Raw genomic sequence first — 19,703 nt, 5'->3', positions numbered from 1 at the left:
AGAGCTGAGTTTTGGTCTGTGTGACCAGCTGTGTGACATTAGGCCAATGTATTAACCTCTCTGATCCACAATTTCCTCATTACATAAAATGGACATAGTTTTGTATATATATATATATGCTTTACACACACACACACATACACACACACATATATATGTATATATATATTAAGGCCTTTGTGAGGATTAATTGGGATAAAAATTTAAAGTTCTGGAAATGAAATAAATGACAGCTATTTTAAGTGCTAACAATAAAAACAGTGCTTTTTAAATTATTTTTCTATATTAATGCTGTCTAATAGAAATGTAAACGACACATGTAATTTTAAAATTTCTAGTCACCACATTAATAACATGATACAGATGAAATGTACTGCAGCAATACATCTTATTTTACCCAATTATAAAAGTGACAAAATTATTTGTCACATAATCAGATTTTTCAAGTATTATGAGATATTTGCTTTCCTTTTTAATGTTGAGTCTTCAAAATTCAGTGCATGTTTTATAGCCTATTTTAATTAGGATGCTAAACTTTCATAAGAAACCATTGATCTGTATTTCAATTACATAAAATTCATAGTTGCAAAAGGGAATTTACTTACCCAAGTTGTTCACATGTATTTAAAAGTTTTCATCATGATCAAAAAAATCATTCTCCTTTGTATTTGCATCTACATTGACAAAACTTCTTTGGTATTTTGTGTAGAAAGCAGATCTTGGTGATCAGCCGAGGTGGGCCCGAGTTGTTGGCCCAGGTCTTAGTCTCAGTGACACCAGAGATCATGTTTGTCGCATCAGCCTCATCTGCAGGGCTCAGGAGACCTGTGCACGCCATGTCAGGCCAATAGGACAGGCAGCTCTGCAGGGTGATCAGTGACCATCCTTGGCATTTGCACAAAGCTCTGTAAGGGCCCAGAACAGTGTGGGGCTGCCTCTGGAGTTAGTGCTGCTTGATGTGAGTCTTGCAGGATGAGTCTGAGATGTTTGCGTGGGCTGACAAGTGATGGGAAAGTGTCATCTAGGCCTGAGGGGCAGAGTCTGGAAAGAAGGTGCTAGAATGTGAAAGGCAGGGTCAGGCCAGGGCAGGAGCCATGGCTGACAGGTATGGACAGCGCTGGCCTGCAGAGGCTGCGCCGTCTGTCCCCCACTCCAGGTCACTGGAATAGGGGCGGGGTCTGGCCAGATCTGTGTTGAGCCCTGGAAACCCTGCAGAGGACAGAGCGGACAAGGGGAGAGACACGGCCAGAAAAGAAACTTGCTGGGAAAGTTAATGAGGGCTTCCACTAGAGCTTTTGTCGTGGGGGTAAAAGAGAAGATACTAGAAACTCTCCAGGCTCCTGGGTGGCTGAGTCAGTTGAGCCTTAGCCTGTTGATTTTAGCTCAGGTCATGATCTTGGGTTTGTGGGATCAAGCCCCACGTGGAGCCCGGCACTGAGCCCCATGGCAGGCTCTGTGCTCAGTGGGGAGTCTCCTTGGGATTCTCTCCCTCTCCCTCCTTTTCCTCTGCTCCTCTCTTTCTCTCTCATAGGGAAATCTTATCGAAAAAAAAAAAAAAAGAAGAAGAAAGGAAGAAAGAAAGAGAAAAGAAACTAGGAAATCTCTGTGTTGACTAGAGGGTGGGAGGGGGTGGGGTGGGGACAGGCAGGACTGGGGTCTGGGCCCAGGTCGGTGGCAGGTGTGGTTACAGACTGACACTGTCCGGATTCTTTCTAGTCTCCACGCCTTGACAAGTTTTATTCTTTTCTCATTTCCTCTTCCCTGTCCCCCAGCTTTGATGAGATGAATTCTTGTTATTTCTGGACATTTCACTAGAAATCCTCCAGGTCTGTAATAGGATCCCCCTTACGGACTTCTTAGAGGCTCCGCATGTGAATCTATTCCTGTATTTTACTAGGTTAACCCCAGTGGAAGGGTCAGTATTCAATATTGCTGACATGGGAATTCCTAGGGGTTTTGCAGGGAGGCATTTCTATATTCAGGCGTGCGGGAATCAGAGAAGAAAGGGAGCCTGGGGAGTCGTCAGCTTCGGTGTGGTAGTGGGATTCGTGCGTGTGGAACAGGTTTTCCAGGGCAGCATGGGAGCAACCGAGGGAGGGAGAGGCTGTAGGAACAGCTCTGCTATTCAAGGAAACTTATATGCATTAAGTTAAGCGGCTATAATTTTTATATTGTGGGGTTCTTAGGAGAATTAAGATACATGTGAAGCTCCTATCAGTCAGTTACTAGCAACTACTTTAAATTAATATTATTTACAGCAAGAAATTTTTTTTTAAAGATCTTTTAATTAGAGAGCATGAGCTGTCGGGGAGAGGGGCAGAGGGAGAAAGAAACAGACTCTCCACTGAACAGAGACACCCCCTGACCCTGCCATGTGGGGCTTGATCTCAGGATCCTGGGATCATGATCTGAGCTGAAGGCAGATGCTTAACCGACTGAGCCACCTGGGTGCCCCTAGAGCAAACAATTTTTTAGTAATAACTTCTATTTACTGTTAGAATTGTTATCATAGAAAGACAACTACAAATAGCTGTGAGACATCATGTCTCTAAGGTGTAGATTTCACACTGAAAAAGAAAGAAGGTTATAGTGCTTTCTGTTTATAATGAAGTTTCAATGAAATATACTAGAACATGACCCAGGCACAAAGGGCCAGTGCAGGAAGTACAATTCGTTATCGTCAGTATTTTATGGTGATCACAGGGTGAGCATTGACTTTTCCCCAGAGGCAGGGGAAGAAGGAGGGTGAGACACAAGAAGGAGTGAGGAAGCCAGAGGTCGTACCTCGCCTCAGTGAGAGCCAGGTTCGAAAAGGAAGGAGTGTCCATGGGTCCCATCTCTCAGGAAGACACAGCAAGTTGAAGACCCAGAATGTGCTGTTTGAATTTGCTCCTGGGAAGTCCGGGAGACTTCTCACGAGGAGCAGTCTTAGCAACCAAGAGGCAGGAGGGGAAGGTTGAATGGGAAGGTGCTGAAGGGAAGAGAGGGCGACAGGGAGATGGGTACACGGACCGCTCTATGTGTGTGTGTGTGTGTGTGTGCGAGTGCGTGTGCACATGTACGCATGTGAGTAAATGTGTGTCTACCATTTTCTGCAGGAGACAACTGAGAATAGTTGGATGCTGAGGAGTGTTTGAAAATACAGGTTTTATTATTTAGGTATGGCAAGGCCAGCAGAGGCCAGGAGGAGGGGACACACCAAGGCCCTGGGGGCGGGGTGGGGGGGTTGGTATTCCGGAAGCACCCAGGTTGGCCAGGAGGGGAAATGTGGGCTAGAGCCTTTGTTGTGGTTTCCTCAGGAAGGAAAGGGCAAGGCAGGGTAAGCACGTTTAGGATTGGCTACTTTGAATCATTTCAGCAGGCTCTGGGGCAGAGGAGCTGTCCCTCATTGTCTGATGCGGGGCTTGGGGTGAGAGGTCAGGCAGATAGAGGAAGTGAAGCCCAAATGAAGGAGAGGGCTCCTGCGAAGGTGTTTGCGGGTGTGGGCTCTCGATGGGGTTGTTTGCCTATGAAAGGTGTCTGGCAGGCAAGCTGTTTACTTGCTCTAGAAATTGACTGGCCTTGGCTAGGGCAGTCTGTCCAGGGTCAGCAACACCCCCCCAGGAGCTGTGTTTAATGTAAAAAGTGAGTTGAGTGTTCAAGGGTAAGCTAGAAGAATGGGCAGTGGTGAGTGGCTCTTGCCACTTGCCCTTGCCCAGCCTGGGGGGGATTCCTAGACGATCCACCTACACCAGGGAACACCTCCGCAGGTGTCTTGGACACAGTCCCTGACGGAGGCAGAATTCCACTGCCTTTCTTCTGAAACTCAGCCTTCCAGCATCGACCACGATCCCCCGCCGATCACTGCGGGACAAAGTATGCTCGGCTTGAGAGAATTTGTGGAGTTTTCCTTTTCTTTTCTTATATCATTATAACATCTGAGAGAGTGTACATTTCTGGAGTCCAGGTGTTCAAAGACCATGCACATTTCTGGGGTATTTGGTCAAGAGATTACTAGATATTTCCAATGAAGAACATATTGACAGCTGTGCTGTAAATATCAATTAAACATTTCAGGAGCCATTAAGTTGTACCACTTTGCAAAGGTGGGGGGCCTCGTAGTTTTGAACATCAGCCTTATAACCGTAGGTAAAACTGAAATGTTTGTCTTGAAGGTGAGTGTATTGGGGCTGCAGGTGACTCGCGACTTAGAACAGGGAAATGTTTTACATTAAACTATGAAATGTAATATTAGTTATTTAGATTGTTATAACTGAGCTTTAAAATATTAAATATTAAATACATGATCGGAATAAGACGAGAGGGATAAATTGATTTTGAAATCTCCATTGTATGTTTTTTTATGAAGATTCGTTGATAAACCTTGGTGGCTCATTTTTACAATTTCAAGGAATTCATGCAATTGGTTAAGATCATTTGCTAATTGTTATCTTAAGAGCCTCAGTGGTTTTTCTGTGAAATGGCTCCTTCCACCAACCCTGGGTTGGCTTACTCTTTGTAAAAACACTAAATTAACAGTTCTTGCAGAGTAACCTTTTCTTTTAGTTTTAGGATTTGAAACATGAATATTTAATGTTTTTCCTTCGGGGATTAAGGGATCTTACCACAACCACACCCAGAAATGGGCACAAATATGTCTCTTGTGTGTGTGTTAGCCTGCGAATGCCACAGGAAAGGCTCCCTTTCTGATGTCTGCCATCTGGAGACTGGACTCTGTGACTGCAAACCACATGTGACTGGACGGCAGTGTGACCAGTGCCTGGTAAGGAGCCTACTGGCCATTACAGACATTCACGTGTTTGTCGGTGATTTCTTTTTTTTTTTTTTTTAAAGATTTTATTTATTTATTTGACAGAGGAGAGAGAGAGAGAGAGAGACATCACAAGTAGGCAGAGAGGCAGGCAAGGGTAGGGGGGAAGCAGACACCCTGCTGAGCAGAGAGCCCGATGTGGGGCTTGATTCCAAGACCCTGAGATCATGACCTGAGCCAAAGGCAGAGGCATAGCCCACTGAGCTACCCAGGCGCCCCGTCAGCGATTTCTATAATTGATACCTTGACCTTGGTTCAAGTGGAATGCCCTTCAGGACTGCCAGAAAGAGCTACCGCCCTAAGCACGGCTGGTGATTGCCGGGTGTCCTGACTTACAGAGTCTGTATTCGATTTACAAAGGACTGGAGTGATGTCATGACCACTCTCGGATTCTGTGAAACATTGACGTTTGATTGGGGAAACATGCTCGTAAGGATTCGTGGCTAACTAAAATGTACTTTGGCTTCCACGCTCCTGCCCCCACTGTGCAACAGCCTGGCTATTACGGGTTGGACACGGGGCTCGGGTGCCTGCCTTGTGACTGCAACATGTCAGGCTCTGTGTCAGACAACTGCTCCGAGGATGGCCAGTGTCGCTGCGTCCCGGGCGTAGCTGGGGAGAAGTGCGACAGGTGTGCCCACGGATTCTACGCCTACCAGGATGGCGGCTGTACACGTGAGCTCTGGAATTCATTACCTGAGGCTTGATTTCCAGACTTTTCTTTGAGCTCTTCTTTGACTTCCAGTTCTCTTAAGCTCCTTTACTTTTTCTCTTTTAACCTGGAGGATTTCCTATGTTTTTTTTTTTTTTTCTGTTTCCTGATCCCATGCTTAATTCGTCTGTCATCTCTGATCGGGCTTTACTAATTATGGGGACTTAGATTAATTACTTCAGTTAGCTCTGGTTACCTTATCTGTAGAAGAGAGAAGCTAATTATAATTTCCACCCAGAAGTTACTTTTCATTTGGGACGTAAAGTCCTTACCACGGCATTTGGCACACAATCAATGCTCCGTAGTGCCTGTTTTACACCTGCTTCTGTTTCTCTGTCCCAATTACCCCTTTTGCAACCACATCTCTCCACAAGAAGGAAGAGCCCCCTCCCGAGAGACAGGGATAGGTGACCTTGGGAATCACGAGGTCTCTATTAGGAACTAGAAGAACAATTTAGATAGTGAATCCAAGGGAGCGAACCTGCGGCATCTGCTCTAACCCCTTCGATTGCACAGGGGTCCTGATGCGTGTGTCTCTGTTGTAGCCTGTGACTGCGCTCACACACAGCACACTTGTCACCCTGAATCGGGGGAGTGTATCTGCCCTCCTCATACTCGGGGCACCACCTGTGATGAATGTGAGGACGGATACTGGGGCCACGACCTCGAGCTCGGATGCCAGGTATGCACCACCGTCGCTGGGAAGTACTTCGCCAGGGCAAGGTTCACTCCTCTTTCATCTGTGCCCTTGACCTTAACCTGCTGAACAGCTCTGTGGTTTCTGCTTAAAACTTAGTACGGGTCCAGGCAGCCAGGTACAAGAAGCAGCCGCCTTAAAGCACATTATTCTATTTTTTCCAAGAACACCACCGTGGAACTGATGGTTTAGAAACTTTATTTTAGTGCCCTTGACACAGACGCTGCCGTGGACACGATCTTCCAGGAGAAAGGCAGAAGTCATTTTCCTGGGGGGTTGAATCCAATCTGCAGCGGTTCTATTTTCAGGGTACCTTTCCTCAGTTGAACTTGGGTATAGTTTGCCTTTTGGAAACAGACTTGACTTGGATATGTAGGATGCTGCTGCTGGGTTGGGTGTGAAGTCACAGGGTCAGCCCTGTGTGCGTGTGCCTCAGGCTGGCAGCTGCTGCCTCCTGTTGGCTCATGGCAAAGTGAGTGGTGAAAGAAACCCCTGTGTTCAATGAAGTCCCCACAGTTACTGTTCTGTAACCTGTGTACATGATGCAAATATAAAAGCAGCCTTTTTATTAAGTGAGTTTGTTTTCCCAGGCCTGCAACTGTAGTGGGGTTGGGGCCTCCAGTCCCAGCTGCGATGTGCTCACTGGCCACTGCCGATGTAAGCCAGCCTTCGGCGGACCCAGCTGTCATCAGTGCTCCCTGGGGTACAGAGACTTTCCAGACTGTGTGGCCTGTGACTGTGACCTCCGAGGGACATTGGCGGACACCTGTGATGAGGAACGGGGTCTGTGCAACTGTGCAGCAGAAACCGGTAGCTGCTCCTGCAAGGTAACAGCCCCGTCTCTCACTCATCACTACGACTGTGGGGCTTTTAACTATTTAAATTAGGGGCGCCTGGGTGGCTCAGTCAGTTAAGCGTCTGCCTTCGGCTCAAGTCATGATCCTGAGGTCCTGGGATCCCCTCTTTGGGAATCCCTGCTCAGCGGGGAGTCTGCTTCTCCCCCTGCTTCTGCATGCTCTCTCTGTCAAACAAATGAAATCTGTAACCATTTACATCAGCAGCTAGGTTTTAGACACTTTTCATAGTGGATCCTCACTACCTTCTGGGTTCGACCTTAAATTCTGGGTATGATCTTCTAGAACAATGGATGATTCTTTAAATGGAATTTTTACTGGTCGTTATGAGTGTCAGATGATAGACCTGAATGGAAAAATACTCTGAGTTTTCTGGCAGGTGTTCCAGGCGGCTGAGCAGCCTGTCTGTCTTGGTTATACAAGTAAAATAGATAGCAGGGGGCTTCAAGAAGATTTGTGATTCAGAGCACCTGGGTTAAGTGTCCGATTCTTGATTTCAGCTCAGGTCATGGTCTCAGGGTAGTAACACTGAGCCTCGGGCTGGGCTCCACTCTGGGCATGGAGCCTGGTTGGGATTCTCTCTCTTCCTCTGCTCCCTCCCCAGATTTTTAAAATAATATAAATAAATAAATAAATAAAAGAAGATTTGTGATTTTCTAACTGGTAAGTAATTATTGTTTCATATGTACTGGCCAGGATGAAGGAAATTTGTGTTTTGTATTTTCCCGGCAGGTAAGATTTCAACCTCTTGTTTAATTCCGTGTATTTCCACTGGTTTCCCCGTTGTGCTATGTTATTAGGAGGTAACTGGTTACCTCCGCCGGGGCTCTTCCAGGTGCCGGTGATACAGGAGAGAGAGAGAGTAGCGGGCTGCTTAGTGACTAGGGAGGAGGAAGGGAAACTCGTGCAGATACTCTGTCCTGAGGGTAATGGCAACATCAGTGAACCTGTTTTGGGGCGACAGCAGCTTTCATTACAGAGATCAGAATGGGAGGGGCCTGCCTCAGTCATCACCTCCTCCTGACCCATTATTGGAGTCACCTGGGTCCTTGGGGTGGTGTCTCGGGTTTGCTCCAGGAGAGGCTCATCAGGGGCCTTATATATTCCCAAAGCATCCACGATGATTCTGATGAGTCACCCATGCCTGAGGGAGTGGATGTTCCTTGAGGTTAGGGCGCTTGCCTAGGGAAACAGCTGCTTTGGGGACGCTTGAGGGTCCAGAATTATTTTTGTGTTTCATTTCATTTCTGTTCAGAAGTCCCATATCTCTCTCTCTTTTCAGGTTAAAATAAATGAGTCTTGCTTTCTCTTTAGGAAAACGTGTTGGGTCTTCATTGCAGCGAGTGTCAAGCTGGGACCTATGCCCTCCGCGCCGATGACCCTCTAGGATGTACCCCCTGCTTCTGCTTCGGGCTGTCTCAAGTCTGCTCCGAGCTGGAGGGTTATGTGAGGACACCGGTAAGTTACACATGCGGGAAAATGTGCTAACGTGCTTTTTTAAACCCTCCCTCCCTGCGCCCCCTCCATGGAAGTCGGGTGACAGTAGGGGACAGAGTCAAGGACTTACTTTAAATTTTGCTCTTAGAGCATCAGAAATTCCAGGAAGCTAATTGGGTTCGTTACGAATCTGAGCTCTGTCTCTGCCATCCGAGGAAATCAGTGAAGCTGGAGCTGAAGGCGCTCAGGGTCACTCATGAGCTAAGCTACCAAAAAGTTTCATTGGAGAGAAGCCAGAACTGCAACACACACCAGTTTCTTTCATGTAACCAAATCCTGCCCCAGCGGAGCAAGTTTGCCCCTCAGGGCAGTAGTGTAAAACACACACAGTTTTCCTCCAACCCAGGTGTTGGAGTTGGAAGGCTGGAAGATGTCTCTGGGACTCCCGTTTTAATACTGAAGCTATCCGGTCTGTGAAACCATAGTAGAATCTGATGAATCAAAGGTGAGGAGTAAACTCGGGCTCTCAGGTCTGTTTTTCTTCCCTTCCATGACCAGGTGACGCTGGGCTCAGGACAGCCCCTCCTGCGCGTGGTCTCTCAGAGCAATCTCCAGGGCACGACTGAGGGGGTGTATTACCAGGCCCCTGATGTCCTCCTGGACGCCGTCACCGTCAGGCAGCACGTCCACGCAGAGCCATTTTACTGGCGGCTGCCAGAGTGGTTCCAGGGAGACCAGGTGAGCTCCCCTCCCCCACCAGCCTAGAGCCAGTCCGCCTTTCCCAGAGGACACAAGTGTGGTTTGAAATCATGATGGACTGCGTCAGCCTACCCTTATACCAAGGTGGTTATTCCCTCTAAGTAGAGCTGGAGAAGCTTAATGCTTACAAAAATACCCCCAAATGTATATGGCTTTCAAATAATTTTTATTTGAAAGTCTTTGTCGGTGTTGGGGGGTGGAGATGCCCGGGTGACTCAGTTGGTTAAGCAGCTGCCTTTGGCTCAGGTCTTGATTCCAGGGTCCTGAGATCGAGCTCCACACTAGGCTCCCTGCTCAGCAGAGAGCCTGCTTCTCCCTCTCCTTCTGCCTGCTGCTCTGCTTACTTGTGCTCTTTATCTCTGTCAAATAAAATCGTCACAAAAATAATTAAAACAAAATATTTTAAGGCACCCGGCTAGCTCATACATGTATCTCCGAGTTGTGAGCTCGAGCCCCACATTGTGTGTAGAGATTACTTAAGAATAAAATCTTAAATTCTTTTAAAAATCAAATCCTATTATTTCTCTCCTTCCTCAAACAGTCCTTCAACAAATATTTTTCCTTTTTTATTAACATAAGTTCAAGCGCTGTGGTTCTTCTCAGCAAATCGATATTCATTTAGGGGGAAAGTAAAAACCTGGTATAACAGACTATTAAAGGCACCACTTTGCTTAAATAAACACTGGCGCTCATGTGTGAAATCACCCAGATCTTTAAAATTTGCCAATATGTGTCCAACATTCCCATAACTCTAAGTCCTTTTAAATTCAAAGGAGCCTGAAAAGAATCAGGGGCATTACCCCACTGATATGTTACTTTGGCCATAACCTCCATGGGTGCCATGGAGAGAAAGTTCTGGGAGGTGATGGCTGTGGCCTTGATGGGGTTGGGGGCTTCACCGTGTATCCTCCTCCCCACACTCACTGAGTTATACACCTTAAATATGTACAGCTTTTTACATGCCAGACATGCCTCAACCAAAGTGTTCTTTTTTTTTTAAGATTTTATTTATTTATTTGACAGAGATCACAGGTAGGCAGAGAGGCAGGCAGAGAGAGAGGAAGAGAAGCAGGCTCCCTGCTGAGCAGAGAGCCCTATGTGGGGCTCAATCCCAGGACCCCGGGATCACGACCTGCGCCAAAGGCCGAGGCTTTAACCCACTGAGCCACTCAGGTGTCCCAACAAAAGTTTTCTTAAACTTTGTAAAACATCAGTTAAAAAAAAAAAAAAAAAAAAAAAGCTATGGGTTGAGTCAACTTAAGAATCCATAATTAAGTAGAATTAAAAAGTCACAGATTCCAGACGACCGATTCCACCCATGTGATGCGTGTCTGGGACCCAGGATTTCTTGCAAATGGCAGCAGGCTTGTGAAGAAATAGTTTTAAGCCAGGGCCATGTCAGAAGTCAACCATTTACGACCCCCTAGCTCCTGGCCTACGGCGGCAGCCTGAAGTACAGCGTGGCCTTCTATTCTTCCGACGGCGTGGGCACCTTCAACCTTGAGCCCCAAGTGCTCATCAAAGGGGGCCGGACCAGAAAACACGTTATTTACATGGACCTGCCGGCCCCGGAGAACGGAGTACGACAAGAGCAGCAAGTGGGAATGAAAGAGGTGAGGATGTCCTCCTTTCCTACTGCACCCCTTGACGGGACGACATCCTCTCTGGGTGCGGGAGAATGGCAAAGCTGCTCGTAGCAGAGTGAGCTGGACCACCCGGGATCAGAATTCCAGGGGGCTTAGCAGGATTTGTAGAAACAATTCAAATTCCATATGCTCAAGAACCGTATGCTAGGCTTATGCTAACTTGCTGCGAATTGCATCCCAAATCCTTTACCCGTGGTGCACAAGTCTCCATCCGTGTGGAGGCCATGGTGTGAAGTCTCTGGGCTCGTGTGGACCTGGCCAGTGCGCACGCGCACTCACACGGACTCCGCGGACGGTGGGCCGCGTGGCTGGCCCTGCACAGGTGACGTGTGTGTGCTGCTACTCGAGGCTGGCACTGCTGTCCCCCACCGCCCGGGAGAGGACAGGAGAGCTTCCTTGGTTAGGCTTGCTCTTGTGCACAGGACCAGGGTCCCTCCCAGAGAAATTTATAAAAGAATCCCTAAATTCATAAGCCTCTGACGATTTGTAATCTGGATGTAATTGAAGGTGTTTCTCCTCCACAGAACTTTTGGAAGTATTTTAACTCCGTTTCTGAAAAACCTGTCACACGCTCTGATTTCATGTCTGTCCTTAGCAACATTGAGTACATCCTCATCAAAGCATCTTACGGTCAAGGATTACAGCAAAGCAGGTACTCGGAACCTTCTAGAATGAAAAAAGCTTTTTTTAATTTGAAATCAGATGGAAGAGATTTGATTCACCCTTATTACTTCCTACCTTCACTAATGTGTGTCTGTGTATACACAAATATGTATACTTGGTTCCTCACCAAACTTTATTAAATATGAATATGAAATATGTGGAAAATGACCTAGATGATCCATCCTCCAATTAATGTGGACATAAAATATAAGCACATAATGGTGAGATCTTAGATGAGGATTAAAATATAAATAAAACTAAACAAAAATTCTATTTTCTGCCCTTAAGTTTCAATAGCATTTCTTTGTCATGACACATCAAGAATGCGGTCGCCTGCTCATTTAGTACTTATCCCATAAAGGAAGCTACTAGGTTATGGCCAAACTAGGACTTCAGTTGTTTCAGATGTGCTTTGTGGAATATTATTTTTAAGTCCTCACATGTCTGCTGGAGCCCAACACTGTGTAATGACAGGCCTAAGGTGCTCTTACACATTCCCTTTGTAATCGGGTAGCAGCTACTCCCAAACTGGCAGGAAAGCTCTGGTTTAATATATGTGCCAATTCATTACATAATGTGCCAGATTCCTAGAAAGTGTCTTTCTCCATGCGAATGCTCCCTCTCACGCTTCTTAACGGCTTTACAGAATCTCAAATATTTCCATGGAGGTTGGTAGGAAGGCTGCAGATTCACCCCCGGGACAGGAGGTGGCGTCCCTCCTAGAGATGTGTCTCTGTCCTCCCGGCACGGCTGGATTCTCGTGTCAGGTAGGGAGACTGTGGTTCAAATCCATGACCTGTGGTGAGGTACTATATGTCGGCTAGTTGAATTTAAATTAAAAAATAAAATAAAATCCATTTCTTGTTTCGAACTGAAATAGGCTTGTTAGAGCAACTTCCAAGTGATGATCAGAGTTCGAATTATATAAGTGTTCTCTTAAAAACAACAATAACAAAAAAAACTTAATTATGGCTATATATTGCATAAAAGTAAACTTTACTGTCCTAACCATTTTTAAGTGCATTGCTAGTAGGGCTAAATACATTCGCATTATTGTACAGACCTTTGTACCCCTTAAACTCGACCTCCGCAGTCTCCCGCCCCCACAGCTCCTGGCAATCACCATTGTGCTTTCCTAGTGAATCCGACTACTCTAGGTCCTTTATGTAAGTGGAATCCCGTAGTATTTCTCATAGATGCCTGGCCAGCCTAATGTCTTCAAGATTCATCCATGTTGTAGCACATATCAGAATTTTCTTCCTTCTTAAGGCTGAATTACATCCCATTGTATGTATAGATCACATTTGGTTTGTTAATTCATCCATCGGTGGACACTTAAGTTGACTTTTTGCCTGTCATGAGTAATGCTGTCCTGAAAGGCTCTATGCAGGTATCTCTCTGAGACCCTGATTTCAGTTCTTTGGGGCTTATGCTCAAAAGAATTGCTAGGTCATGTGGTAATTTTGTTTTTAACTTTTTGAGTAACTGCCCTACTGCTTCCCACAGCACTGCCCCATTTTTTATATTCCTACCAGCAGTGCACGAGTGTTCCACTTTTCCTACATCCTTGACAACTCTGATTATTTTTTGATAGTAGTTATCTTAGCGGGTGTGAGGCGGTAGCTCAGTGTAGTTTTGATTTGCATTTCCCTAATGATTGATGTTGAGCTTCTGTTCAGGGGCTTACCTACCAATTGTATCTTCTTTGGAGAAATGTTTATTCAAGTTGCTGTACTGTGATTTATAAGAATAGCTATTTGGTTTTCATCCCCTATTTCCTAGCACAGAGTTCTTAAATGCTTAGAATTTCCTAAGTGATGAGATCTATGAAGGTGTCTTTTGTTATGTTCACAAGGTGACTTTTGAAAAGTTCCTAGGTCATCTACGGAGGGAGGCTGGTCACCAAAAGAACCAACCATCAAGTTGGAGAACTTTTAGTCCTACCCCTGAACCTCAGGGGAGAGGGAAGGGGCTGGAGGTTTAATCAATAGCCAGGGGCCAGTGAGCTCCTCAATTATACTCCTATAAGGAAGAGTCCATAAAAGCCCAAAGGATAGAGTTCAGAGAACTTCCTGGTTGGTGAACACGTGATGTGCCCGCGGAGAGGTCATGGGGGAGCTCCAAGGCCCCTTCCCGTTGCATCTGTTCCATCTGGTTATTCCTGAGTTACATCCTTTGATAGTAAACCAGTGACCTTGTACCTAGAATGTTTCTCTAAGTTCTGCACTCCACTTTAGCAAATTAATCAAACCCAAGGAGGGGGGCATTGGAACCTCCAACCTATAGCCAGTTGTCAGGAACACAAGTGACAATCTGGACTTGTGACTGGTATCTGTAGTTGGGGGACAGGGCCAATCTTCTAGAACTGAACCCTTAACCTGTAAGATTGGATGCTATCTTCAGGCAAGTAGTGTCAGAATTAAATTGTGGGATACCCAGCCAGTGTCCAAACATTGGTTGGTGTGTGTGGGGGGGAAACCCACACAACAGAACTGGCCCCAGAATATATTGATCGTAAATGGCGATCAGAAGTGGAATTGGTGTCAGCTTCATTACAAGTCCTCTGTCCATTGTTTTAATCCTGTTTGTTGATTTCCTTTTGCCTGCATTCAGGACTGTGCACCCGGTTACTACAGGGGGAAGCTCCCGCAAGGCAGGAGCCAAGGACCCCACCCTCTGCTTGCCCCTTGCGTACCCTGCAGTTGCAACAACCACAGTGACACCTGTGACCCAGAAACTGGGAAGTGTCTGGTAGGTTTGTTGTGTGGGTTCTCAGAGGAGGCACTCGGCCTTTGAATTTCTGCTCCAGAGTCCTGTGAAGTTCTTGGTTTAGAGAGAGCCTAAACTAACTGTAACGTTGTATAAATTTCCTTCAGAAAGGTTCAGCGAAGAAGTCAGATGTTGTTAGTGCAAAATCTTTTGTAAGTCCTGGTTTCATGGATTTTTTTTTGTGGGCATCAGTTTGGGAGTTAAGGGTGCTTGCAGTGTTGGTAAGAGTCAAACTAGATGAGACCTTTATGTCCTAGAACTGGGTCACCTGGGGTCCTACAATGAGTTAATGCCCATGTTGTGCATTTATTTCTGTCCTTGCATTTTTTTTGAAAAATGCTTATTCTCTTGGATGTCTTAGTATGCATTTGCTTCTCAGCCACCTTTCTCTTATATAAAAACAAAATTCAAAATTTGAGGTTATCACTGGCTTTATTGAGTGGTTCTTGAATTGGGCAGTATTCCATCTATCAAGCTAGAGGGGAGCTCCGAGGAGCTGTACAAAATGGAATTTTGAAGGGGAAGGAGGGGGGGCAAGGAAGTTATTAGTGAAAAGATTGTTCTAGGCAAGATCACTTTCCCATAGAGGGGAGGGCAGGAGTCTGATTAGGTTTGGGACCTCCTCTTCCTTTTCAGGGAGGAAGGGCCCATGTGACAGGTTACCTCATTGATGCTGATCATAAAATTCCTGACTGATTAAATACATTTTGGGGGAAGGTTGAAACTGTAGTTCGGCTATGTAATAGCCCTGGTTTGGTGTCTTGGCCTAAGGGATGCTGTGTTGGGCCTGTGGTTTTCTTTTTAATGCCCTACACCAAGATTGGCCTTAGAAACACAAGGAGAACTCTGATCACTGAAAAGGAACAAATGGTCCAGATGGAAATCTTGTCACCTTGACCAAGGCCCAGCTCTTGTGTCTGTGATTTTGATCAAGTTGATGAGGCCTTATTGATAACCTAGAATAATCTGATATTCTATACCTATTCTGGGAATTTTTTTAAAAATAATAACTCTTGTAGAAACATTGGTTACTTGTATAAATTTGTGCCACCACTAACTCACCTCAGGTAAAATAACTCCATGAAGGGGAATGAGCTGCCCACCAAGAAAGACACACCTGAAGATTTAGAGCTCCTGGGTGTTGCCTAGACACAAGGGAAGGGACGGGAGAATTAGGACAGCAGGCTCCCAACCCCCTGCAGCCCCTCTAAACCTGTCTTCTATTTGGATCATTTTTCATGTGTGGAATTGGAAGGTCATTTCCACAGGGAACGCTGCTGAACTACGGCAGAGCGCAGGTGAACTTAGAAACTGACGCACAGCATGGTTTTCCCCCATTAAAAAGATATGTGTTAACCTTTGCTGACTCCATTATATATGTGGAACTAAAGAATTATTCCAGTCATACCAGGTGAAATGGCCTTAATGAAGATGCAGATAGTTACAACACTATTAAAAAAAAACAAAAAAAAAACAAAAAAAAAACACTGTACGCACTTTAATCAGCTCATGCTCCGGGCAAAAAGTCCTAATAGAGAAAATGAGAAAATCTCATTAAAGAATTTAAGGAAAATTGATTTCAGGCAACTGAAATCGAGATGCAATTAGCTGGGAAAGGTCCCTTGGCCAGGCATGGGGACAAAGGTCTCATGGACGGTTAAAGGAGTCGATCAGTTCTTTTCATGCTGCATCTTTACGTGGTAGGCTATTTCAACAAGATTGAGTACTCCTAGGACGTTCAATTACTACCCTGCCTTTCCTAGCCCAAATCCACCAGAACAAAGTTCTTTACTTTTTTTTTTTTTTTTTTTAAGATTTTATTTATTTGACAGACAATGAGAGAGGGAACACAAGCAGGGGGAGTGGGAGAGGGATAAACAGGCTTCCCACCAAGCAGGCAACTGGATGTGGGGCTCGATCCCAGGACCCTGGGATCATGACCTGAGCTGAAGGCAGATGCTTAATGACTGAGCCACCCAGGTGCCCCCAGAACAAAATTTTAAGATCAGCAGCTGACCTGTTGTTTCGTACCCTAGAAACAACACAGCCTTCGTAACCCAGTGCAGGAAAGACTGTGGCAAGGAGTCTCCCTGGCATCAACAAAGAGCGCTTTTGGACAGCTCCCTACTCTGCGGGGAGAGGTTGGCCAGGTGTTACCTGGAAGGCATAAGCGCTGTCAGCTGGATCTGTTCAGTTTCACAGTACACCACGATGGATACATCTGCTGCAAGACAGCTTAAATCTGAACTGCAACATTCACGCCAAGCAGTAATTTAATGAACATTTACACACCTCCTACCATGGGAAGCTCACTCCCACAGCAGCTCAACTCCTCTTTGGGCAGCCCTGATTATTCCTGGAATGGGTGCATTTTGAATCTTTGGAGCCACTGCAACAAACCGCTAGGTCAAGTTTGTGCATGAAGAGTGGCAGTATCTTAGCTAGTAACTTACGAAATGGGTTAGAGCCCTCCTTCTCATAGCTGCAGGTCCTGAATCTTCAGCCCTCCTGGTCTGAATGTTCTGAAGCTAAAAGAGCAAGTTTTTGTTGACATTTCCAAGATGAAATCTGCTTTGTTTATATATCTGATGGTTCAGTGGAAAGGTAGAATGCATGTACCATCCTGCGGTTAAAGTATCCTTCCCAGAGCCCAGCGCCTTTGCTCCAGGTGCGGAAGGGGCATTGCTCTCTGACGCTAGGTGTGTCGTGAACGCAGCCCGCGGGTTTTGCCAGCCTGGTCACCACTGCCTCTTCATCTTGTGAGGTCTCTTTTGTGGTTTAGTGCAACAGGGCACTTCCATTTGACAAAATCCCTTAAGCACCCCTTATGGATTATTACATAGGTGGGCATCAAGGCCATTTTGGATCTGATTTTGTCATTTAGCATGTAAGGTGTCCCTCCTCCCCTTCATGTCCCTGGGACTCGGAATTATCATAAAAATGATTGGTCAGAAGTGTGACCTGGAAAGGAATGAGGAGACTCAGGACAACCAAGATCCCCTGGGAGTTCCTATCCCCGAGTACCCGCTCCCAGGAGACACCACTTAATGGTTTTACAATTGAACGACTGGCACACCTATTCTGTGCACTTCCCACAGCAAGGAATTCATCCTGCAGGTTAGTGGAGGTTCTCATTTCCTGCCACCCTGGGGCAGCTTGCCTTCGGTCCTCTAGGATCAAGAAAGCCAGGAAGTCCACAATCCTTTGTGTATTTGGGGAGCGTTTGGTGCTAGAGTTGATGTTAGCAATGACAGCCAGGAAATCTGCTCAGTCCTCGCACATCTAATATTCTTCATCAGATTTGTATTGTATCATTAAATCAAGGATTGAGAGGCACCTGGGTGGCTCAGTGGGTTAAAGCATCTGCCTTCAGCTCAGATCATCACCCTGGCATCCTGGGATTGAGCCCCACATCAGGCTCTCTGCTCAGTGGGGAGCCTGCTTCCTCCTCTTTCTCTGCCTGCCTCTCTCTGCCTACTTGTGATCTCTGTCAAATAAATTTTTAAAAAATCTAAAATAAATAAAAGTAAAACAAATATTTAACACCTTTTAAGAGGTTGCAAATTTTATTTCTAAAGAGAGAGCACATTTAGGGCATGTGGATCCTAATAAAATCTCCTTCCATCAGGTGAGATAGGAATGTAATTTTAAAACCAAAAATACTAGAATATTTTTTAATCAAAAGGAACTTAAAATAGTGTTTCAGATATATAAAAATGTCTTTCCATAGCCTCTCTCCCTGCCACGGATAGAGTGTCCTTTAGTTCGTCATTGTTACCTGTCTTTCTCTACTTACATCAGCCACAGAATGCAGTGCCCAAATGTCGACAAAAACTTATTCTTTTAGCTTCAGGAACTTTTTTAATGGCAGGATCGTAGGACCTGTCATGGAAATGATGGCGTCCAATGTAACTAGAAATGGTTTGGTTATTGCAAAAATCTACTGGGGGTGCTGTAACACCTGGCATTTTCTTCCCTGTTTCCTAAATCATCTGTTCACTTCTGTGCGTTCAGTGCCCCACATGTGATCAGTGAACCCCACGTGTGTACAAAACCGATGTGCTTCAAATCATTTGTTACTAAATATTATAGATCCCTATTTTAAGGAACCGAAGGTTGGCTGCTTTTAGGAGCCCTCGGTGTGTGTATAAAATATGTATTTTAGCCCTGTGTATATTTTCCATACAAAGACTGTATTAATTTCTAGACTGTATTATAATGAATGAAGGTCAGAGGTGTCAGTGTTTCCAGGATTTAAAAAAATAGGAAGAATAAAATGCTCTCCCTTCTTTATTATTTAAAAAAAAAAAATTGCTCCCTGATTTGAGCAGTGTGGCTTGCTTAAGCATTACCAGAGTTAAGGGTGATTTCTAAACAGCTTCCCATTCTTTTCCTCTCCTCTTGAAACCCGGGACTGCAGAACTGTAGGCACAGCACCGCCGGGGACCACTGCGATGTGTGCGCCCCTGGGTACTACGGGAAGGTGACCGGCTCCGTGGGTGACTGCTCTCCATGCGCCTGTCCCCGCAGCGGCCCCGCCAGGTGAGCCCACGCAGGTGCGCCCGCCCACCCTTGCTGGCCAAGCTGGGCTGCCTCCATCCTCCACCTTGGTTTACAGGCTCTTGGGGTGGCCGGTTTTAACAAATCTTCTCCATCTGTCGAGAAAGGCTCCGTTTAAGAGAAAGTGTTCATGATCCCAGCATTTGAAGAGCATCTTTTCCAAAGGAAAGTCTCTGTGTTGGTATTGGGGTGTTCGAATGGGAACAAGGCAAGAAGGGACTTTTAATTTTTGTTTCTCAGAGAATAATCTTAGCCTCCCGCCTCTCTGTCCAGCATACCTGGAGATGGGTGGTTACTGGTCTTATGAAAAATGATACAAAGCATTCAGTTCCTGTTTCAGGGAGTGGGGTTAGAATTTGTCTAAGCCCATGACTGTTGAGGTGCAGAAATGCTTCATGATGATGAGTCGGGGCCAGGCTCTGCCTTGAAGTCCTGATGCTCAGATAGAATTATCAGAACACAAAAAAGAAGCAGAGGTTTTATGTGGAAACTGGAATATCTGTGGGTCCTGTTTGGTTTAAATGAATTCGTAATTCATAAATACCGTTTCATCATCACCGAGAGTATTTGACAAGACATTGAACATGTACAGACAGAAAACCAACTCTTAGTATACTAAAATGGAGCTTTCTTTGTAATCATTGCTTGAATCTTCCTCTATGGTCTCCCAGTGAGTGATGCTTGATGATGAGTACCAAATGACAGGCACTGTTAGCTTCCTTCTAAACTAGCAAACATCCTAAAATGTATACTCACTACTATTTTACCTTTTTGTGTTAAATATAACCCATTTTGA

The 19,703-nt window shown here is 45.5% G+C and overlaps 1 protein-coding gene across 1 annotated transcript in view; it reads left to right on the top strand.

The window, feature by feature from the left end:
- Nucleotides 1-19,703, top strand: part of LAMA1 (laminin subunit alpha 1) — a 158,921-nt gene that overhangs the window by 87,805 nt on the left and 51,413 nt on the right. Inside the window, exons 20-30 of the mRNA XM_032310545.1 lie at nt 4,656-4,762; nt 5,305-5,485; nt 6,068-6,204; nt 6,810-7,046; nt 8,388-8,531; nt 9,069-9,248; nt 10,697-10,882; nt 11,440-11,567; nt 12,225-12,345; nt 14,192-14,329; nt 18,768-18,889. Coding sequence (XP_032166436.1) covers nt 4,656-4,762; nt 5,305-5,485; nt 6,068-6,204; nt 6,810-7,046; nt 8,388-8,531; nt 9,069-9,248; nt 10,697-10,882; nt 11,440-11,567; nt 12,225-12,345; nt 14,192-14,329; nt 18,768-18,889 — 1,681 coding nt within the window. The remainder of the gene's footprint in view (nt 1-4,655; nt 4,763-5,304; nt 5,486-6,067; nt 6,205-6,809; nt 7,047-8,387; nt 8,532-9,068; nt 9,249-10,696; nt 10,883-11,439; nt 11,568-12,224; nt 12,346-14,191; nt 14,330-18,767; nt 18,890-19,703) is intronic.

Source organism: Mustela erminea, chromosome 13 (assembly GCF_009829155.1).
Source record: "Mustela erminea isolate mMusErm1 chromosome 13, mMusErm1.Pri, whole genome shotgun sequence".
NCBI lineage: Eukaryota > Metazoa > Chordata > Mammalia > Carnivora > Mustelidae > Mustela > Mustela erminea.
Note: the sequence above shows the minus strand (reverse complement) of the source record. Positions and strands in the feature narration are given on the sequence as shown.